The sequence below is a fragment of the Erythranthe guttata genome, chromosome 4, assembly GCF_056151865.1.
Source record: "Erythranthe guttata isolate IM_541 chromosome 4, IM_541, whole genome shotgun sequence".
Lineage (NCBI taxonomy): Eukaryota > Viridiplantae > Streptophyta > Magnoliopsida > Lamiales > Phrymaceae > Erythranthe > Erythranthe guttata.
In genome coordinates this window covers 6285554-6293207 of record NC_142536.1, presented here as the reverse complement: position 1 = coordinate 6293207, position 7654 = coordinate 6285554, and the positions used below count along the sequence as shown (strand labels likewise).

General features: G+C 31.3%; 1 protein-coding gene across 1 annotated transcript; it reads left to right on the top strand.

Moving 5' to 3' along the window:
* Nucleotides 1–886: 886 nt before the first annotated feature.
* Nucleotides 887–3195, top strand: LOC105972256 (uncharacterized). The gene is made up of 3 exons (XM_012997193.2): nucleotides 887–1155; nucleotides 1227–1626; nucleotides 2198–3195. Exons 1-3 carry the CDS (start codon nucleotides 1059–1061, stop codon nucleotides 2892–2894), a joined length of 1194 nt encoding a protein of 397 aa, XP_012852647.2. The 5' UTR covers nucleotides 887–1058; the 3' UTR covers nucleotides 2895–3195.
* The last annotated feature ends 4459 nt before the right edge of the window (nucleotides 3196–7654 follow it).

The following is a 7654-nucleotide window of genomic DNA, read 5'->3' as shown; positions in this document are numbered from 1 at the left end:
TATTCCAGATAAACCACTCCACTCGATCGGGGCCCTAGTCCCGGCATTTCAGATAAACGGAGCGATTTTCCGATGAAGGATCTCAAAAGATGTTCGAAAAGAGCCAAATTTTAAAGAGGGTTAAATTGACATCCACCGATGCACTTGGCCTAATCATGTAATAAGTACTAATCAACTCAAAATTAAAGTAGATGGTTAACATATTTCCAAGAATTCTATTATGGAGTTAGTAAAAACTTTCATAAATAGATGATTATTGTAAAATTTATTCTCTCACGATCACCTAAGAATGACTTTACAAAAGAACTGCCCGAGAGAGAGAATTAAGTTGTGGAATTATTTACGAGTAAATTACGTTCACCCTTGAGGTATGGTCAAATTCCAAACAAATCTCTCGTGTTTAGGTAATTACAACTATGCACCCCTCAATCATGAACCATTTTATACCCCCACCCTTACATTGTCAGTTTTAGCGTAATCTTCTAGATAACGTGAAATATTCTCCAGTTCGTATTCGTTTTACCTCATTCGAGCACCACATTTTGAAACAAGATGATCATAAGATCTGTCTCTTGGCTTGTAAATATCAGGTTGTGGTGTATCATAAACTGCATTTTTGCACAAAACTAGTTTAAACTAGAGAACATTCCACGGAATATTCTAGAAGATTCTGTCGAATTTAACACTATAAGGATGGACGTGTAAGAAGATTCATAGTTGATGGGCGATTGTAATTATCCAATCAGGAGGGGGTTTTTCGTAATTTATCCGATTATTTATTCTTTTGCCATTAAAAAAATCTCCAAGAAAAAGCTGATTAATTATATTAATTAAATATCTTTTTTATTTTTTCTCTCACCCCATCCATTGGTGTATGTATACTTTTGTAGGCTTATAGCTGTATATTCTCTAGTCCCACAAACAAGCTCTTCTGATCTATTAATTTTGATCAGATACAAAAAAATCTCATCAACCTCATCACTTACAAAAAAAGCAGCACAAAAACTTATATATCAGCTCATTGGATCATTTCCACAAACACCTTATCTTCATCATCAATGTTAACCAGCATTCATCCTTCTCCTTCTTCCGACAACGGCGCCACCACCACCACCACCACCACCAAACGAAAACGACGACCCGCCGGAACTCCTGGTAAGTGGTAACACACACACGCACACACATATATATAATATATATGTATGATATGATTATTTGAATTGTAGATCCAGATGCAGAAGTGGTGGCGCTGTCGCCGAAAACCCTTCTCGAATCGGACCGATACGTGTGCGAGATCTGCAAGCAGGGATTCCAGCGTGACCAGAACCTGCAGATGCACCGGCGCCGCCACAAGGTGCCGTGGAAGCTGCTGAAGCGGGAGACTCCGGCGGCGGGGAAGCGGGTGTTCGTCTGCCCGGAGCCGACCTGCCTCCACCACGATCGCCGCCACGCGCTGGGAGATCTGGTCGGGATAAAGAAGCATTACCGGCGGAAACACAGCAACCAGAGGCAGTGGGTATGCGAGAGATGCGCCAAGGGATACGCCGTCCAGTCCGACTACAAAGCCCATCTCAAAACCTGTGGGACACGTGGCCATTCTTGCGATTGCGGCCGCGTCTTCTCCAGGTTTTTTCTTTTTCTTTAATCTTTTCTTTTAACAAAAATAGATTTAATTTAAATAAACTTAATTACACGAATATATAATTATATATATATATATGTATATGATTGTTGCAGAAAGGGATAAGGGAATCTAGTCCCACTGTTCAGAGATTTGTATTGTAATCAGTGCCACAGAATATATGTTTGGTAGCTATATATATATTTCAAGTGTGTGTGTTTTTGTGTGTGTGTGTGTCAAATCATTTTCGTTGACTAGGGTTTGACTAGTATAATTTATAAGTACATATATAGTGCATGAAATATTCAAATACATTATCCTTATCAATTGTATGTTTGGAATTTGGATTATTATAGATTAATTATGTAATTAAAGCGGTGGTGGTGTTTTCTTCCAATTGTTTGATTTAATATAAGTAATTCTTAGTTATGATTTTTATTGTATTTTGATAAATCACTTTTCAAGAATATTATTCCAGCTTTTGTGATATTATATATATACATAAAATAAATTAAAATTTAAAGTAGTATTTAGGTAATCCGTAATTAATGCGTGGTTGTTGGTTTATTATTGCAGGGTGGAGAGTTTCATTGAGCATCAGGATGCTTGCAGCATGGGGCAGCTCCGATCAGAAAACCACCGTACACCACCACCGCCGCTGCCGCCGTGCTTATTATCAACTACTCCCAGCCCCTCCAGCGACACTAATCCCAACGCATGGGCTGCTGCTGCTGTGCCGGCGTCTCTCCCTTCGCCTAAGCCGCCGTCCACGACTGAACCAATATTCTTGTTGGCGGCGGCAGGTGGTGGCGCCGCCGCCACAACGCCGCCGAATCTGGAACTCCAGCTTCGCAGTACCTCGACGAAGCAGCCCGAAGAGGATCAGTCAACTCAGCTGCAGCTATCTATTGATTCGTCGAGTGGGAGCGCCGCCGCGGCTGCACCGGCGGCGGCGGCGGCGTTGGGGCTGATGAAAGAGCAGGCGCGGGAGCAGCTGAGGATGGCGGTTGCGGAGAAGGCGTTCGCGGAGGTGGCGAGGCAGCAGGCGAGGCGGCAGATAGAGGTGGCGGAGGAAGAATTCGCGAGGGCCAAGAGAATCCGGCAGCAAGCGCAGGCGGAGATGGAAAAGGCTAGAGAGCTGAAGGAAGAGGCGGCGGAGCAAATGAAGGCCGCCGTGATGCAAGTGACTTGCCATTCATGCAAGCGGAATTTACAGCAGGCTGAATACAGCTACAAATCCATTAATATTTGCAGAAACTCCTTCTACCTTTGATATATAATTAATTATAAATATGAACGCCCGCATGGGGTGTAGCTCAACTGGTTCCGGAGGTGGTAAGTTGGTGCAGGGTCCTAGGATCGAATCCTGGCAGCCGTAGTGTGGGAATTTCAACTCCAAATGAGGGTTGGTTCCTTGTGGGCACCAGGTCCGGATCCGCTACCTTAAGGGTACCATGATTTACATTCTCCATCAATCCTTATCGGGCCAAGGGATGGGGGCCCTGGGGCGAGGGATTCGCCTTTTAGGTGCAAATTATAAATATGAACAATTTAATGCTCAATGTTTTCTATAATCTTTTTTTTTGTTCATACTTACATTTTTACTATTTTGCATATATGAATAATATAAGTAAAAAATATATGTATACATCAATCTTAGTATAATCTAAAATATCAAGAATTAATCAAACCAAGAATATTTGTTACTTCATAATTTCGTAGCAATTGTATATGAAACATAGTAAAAAAAAATAGAAAAATAATTTAGAAACTAATATATATTGAATTACTTTGTAATATTAACAAATTGGAAAAATGTAAATTTATGAAAGAAATAATGCTCCATGCACAATGAAGACACCGGAAGTTTATATTTGGATATCTTTAAGAAACAATAGTAATAGATATAGAAATAGCAAAAAATAAGGGCATTTTGCACAGGATTTACATACTACACCTGGTTACTTACATTGGCTGTATTTGAACCGTAAATTTAGTTAAATAATTACCTACTAAGCACAGATACACATCGGTGCATATGTTTGATTATGTGTAGATCTATGATTCAAATCCACCCAGTGTAAATAATCAGGTGTAGCATCTAATTTCCCATCTTCCACCCTAACACCATTCCCATTTCTTACACTTAAATTAGTTTAATCCCCTAACCTAAATCCATATGATTATGGTGATTTAGTTTTAATCTTCCAATATAGTCAAACCCTATATCAGTATATCATTAATCATATGTTTTCACCTGGATTTTTATATGAAGAAATTTGCATCTCGCACCCTTCCATTATTTCATCATTTTTTCCACCAAATTCTATTTTTCCTATCAAATGTATAAGTGCAAATAGGATTTGGTGTAATAAACAACATTTTATAGTTAACATATAAAATTATTATATTAACTAATTTCATGTGATTACCAACTTATAAACATATTTACGTAACTATATGTATGTTAATTAATGAATTAGTTTTCAATAGAAAATATTTTATTGCTATTACGTAATACATGTTTCAATAATTTTTGAAATTTATCATAACTTTTCAATTATATATATAGTCAGTAACATTATTACATAAAATCGTATCGACAATCAATATTTCGGAAATAAAATAGATTAAAATTACAATTAACATTTAATTTATAACTAGTACTTCACCCGTGCGTTGCACGGATATCAGTTTCAAAATGAGAAAAATAATAACATTTAAACGATTATCTCTTTATAACAACACCAATTTAAGTAAAACAAAATGGAAGGAAATAAAAAAATTATCTCTTAATTCAGAGTTGTAATATTTGAAATTCAATTAAATATTACAAAGAAAAATACGCGAATGGCGCAAAGCACGATATGAAGATTAAGTGAAATAATTTAAAAATATGGTATAAATCTATTTCATTGAATGCAATCTACTACACCATGTGAATCCTCTACAAAATAACTAACTTAACAACAAACACAGTAGCATGGAGGTAACACAACAGATATTCAAATAACTTGCAAGTTTATCACTAACAACATTCAATTAGTGATGCACATTAATCAAACAACAACACAACTTATAAATATTGCAAAAGAGATAAAATGTATACGCCAATACCAATAATAATACCAATATTGATATCAATATTGATACTAATAATGATACTAATAATGATACTAATACTAATACTAATAGTAATACTAATACTAATACTAATACTAATACTAATATTAATACTAATACTAATACTAATACTAATACTAATACTAATACTAATACTAATACTAATACTAATACTAATACTAATACTAATACTAATACTAATACTAATACTAATACTAATACTAATACTAATACTAATACTAATAATAATACTAATCTTATGTATAAAAGAAAGAAACGCTGGGCAACCCTAAAAAACCCTAATGGTATTTTCTGTAATTAAATATTTTTAATATTTTTTTCTCTACTAATTTCTAACTAATTTTTAACAATTATCAAAATTGAAACTAAATCCCGAAGAATCCTATCTAACGGTACTTTTGTAACTATTTATTTTTAATATTTACTAATTTTTCTAACTATAATTTTCAACAATTATTAATCTCCTATTTTTCACCAATATATCTCAAATCTTAAGAAATAAACATAGAAATTCGATCTACATATTTGGATTATAAATCTTAATATGTCAGATTTAAAAAAAAAAAAAAAACTAATGAAACTAATGTTAAATAAAATATGAATAATACTATATTATTAAATTTTACTATATTAGTATACTATATTTTCTTATTATGCATTAAATTGATTATTTTTTTAACTTTTGAAATAATATCCCGTGCATCACACGGGGAAAAAATGCTAGTATTGATAGTAATAATAATAGTAATACTGATATTAATATTGGTACTAATACTAATATTGATACTCGTACTACGGGTACTTATACTGATACTAATTCTAATACTAATACTAATACTGATACTAAAACTAATATTAATATTAATACTGATACTGATACTGATACTAATACTGATACTAAACTAATACTACTACTAATACTACTACTAATACTTACTGATATTGATACAAATACTGATACTGATACTGATACTGATACTAATAGTGATACTGATATTGACACTGACACTGACACTGATACTGATACTGATACTGATATTGATACTGATGTTAATAATGATACTGATGTTGAGAGTCATATTGATACTCATAGTAATATTAATATTAATATTAATATTGATACTCATACTAATATTGATATTAATATTGTTACTCATACTACAATGTTGATAAAAATACTAATATTAATACTAATATTATACTAATAATACTGATATTAATATTACTATTGATACATATATTGTTACTATACTGATATTGATATTAATATTGATACTCATACTGTTACTGATACTGAAACTGATACCGATACTGATACTCATACTGATATTGATATTGATACCGATACTAATACTTATACTGATACATGTACTGATATCGATACTAATATTGATAAGGATACTTATACTGATATTAATACTAATATTAATACTAATACTAATACTATTACAAATAGTAACATTAATACTACTATTGATACTAATACTATTACTAATATTATGCTAAAACTAATTTTAATGCTAATGATCTAATGCTAATGATACATAATACATATACAGATACTGATACTGATACTGATACCGATACTGATATTGATACTAATACTGATAATGATACCGATACCGATACTGATACTGATACTGATACTGATATTGATACTGATACTGATAATGATACTGATACTTATATTGATACTGCACTGATACCGATATTGATACCGAAACTAATAATGATACTGATACTGGTACTGATACATATTGTGGTACTGATACTGATACTGATACTGGTACTGATACATATTGTGGTACTGATACTGATACTGATACTTATACTGATACCGATAATAATATTTATACGGATACTTATACTTGTGTTAATACTAATATTTGTACTAATACTAATACTAATACTAATACTAATACTAATACTAATACTAATACTAATACTAATACTAATACTAATACTAATACTAATACTAATACTAATACTAATACTAATACTAATACTAATACTAATACTAATACTAATACTAATACTAATACTAATACTAATACTAATACTAATATTAATATTAATACCAACACTAATACTACAACTAATACTAATATTAATACTAATACTATTATTAATACTATTACTAATATTAATATGTTAATATTGTTAATGTTAATGCTAATACTAATTTTGATGCTAATGCTAATATAGATATGCTAATTATTATGCTAATGCTATTAGTTGTAATTCTAATATTATCCAAATCCTTATTATATTACTAATTTTATTTGTAACACTAATCATAGTTCTAATCGTAATCCTTATCATAATCCTATTCTTAACACTAATCATAAGCCTAATAATTTTAATACTAATAATGCTAATGCTAATGCTAATATTAATTCTAATTCTAATTTTAATCTTAATTATAATTCTAATCCCAATTCTAATGCTAATCATAATCTTAATACTAATGCATGTCACTAATTATCGTACTAAGCATAATCATAATTTTAATTATAATTCTAATACTAATATTAATCATAATCCTAATATTATATTAATCCTAATTACAATCTGAATCATATTTCTGGTATTAATACTAATACTAATTCAAAGAATCTTAATTATAATTATAATTCTAATACTAATATTAATCACAAATTCTGATTTTGCAACAATTTATTTATTTATTTTTTTTTTTTTTTGCAATGATCTAGTATTTAGTATAATTCAATCTCGAACATTTAATATTTAATTATATTATAAAACTGACATTAAAATTATTTAAAATATTATAAGGGTATAAGCAAACGTTAAGACGTAAAAGAACAATAATCATTGTTAATAAGATAAATTATGAAAATCCTCATGAACTTAGGCTAAATTACAGAA

Bases quoted from the DNA above. Each gene is read 5' to 3' on its own strand.
- LOC105972256 (XM_012997193.2), top strand. From the start codon at position 1,059: ATGTTAACCAGCATTCATCCTTCTCCTTCTTCCGACAACGGCGCCACC. The intron at 1,156-1,226 runs GTAAGTGGTAAC...TTTGAATTGTAG, and splicing joins ACGACCCGCCGGAACTCCTG to ATCCAGATGCAGAAGTGGTG. The intron at 1,627-2,197 runs GTTTTTTCTTTT...TTATTATTGCAG, and splicing joins TGCGGCCGCGTCTTCTCCAG to GGTGGAGAGTTTCATTGAGC.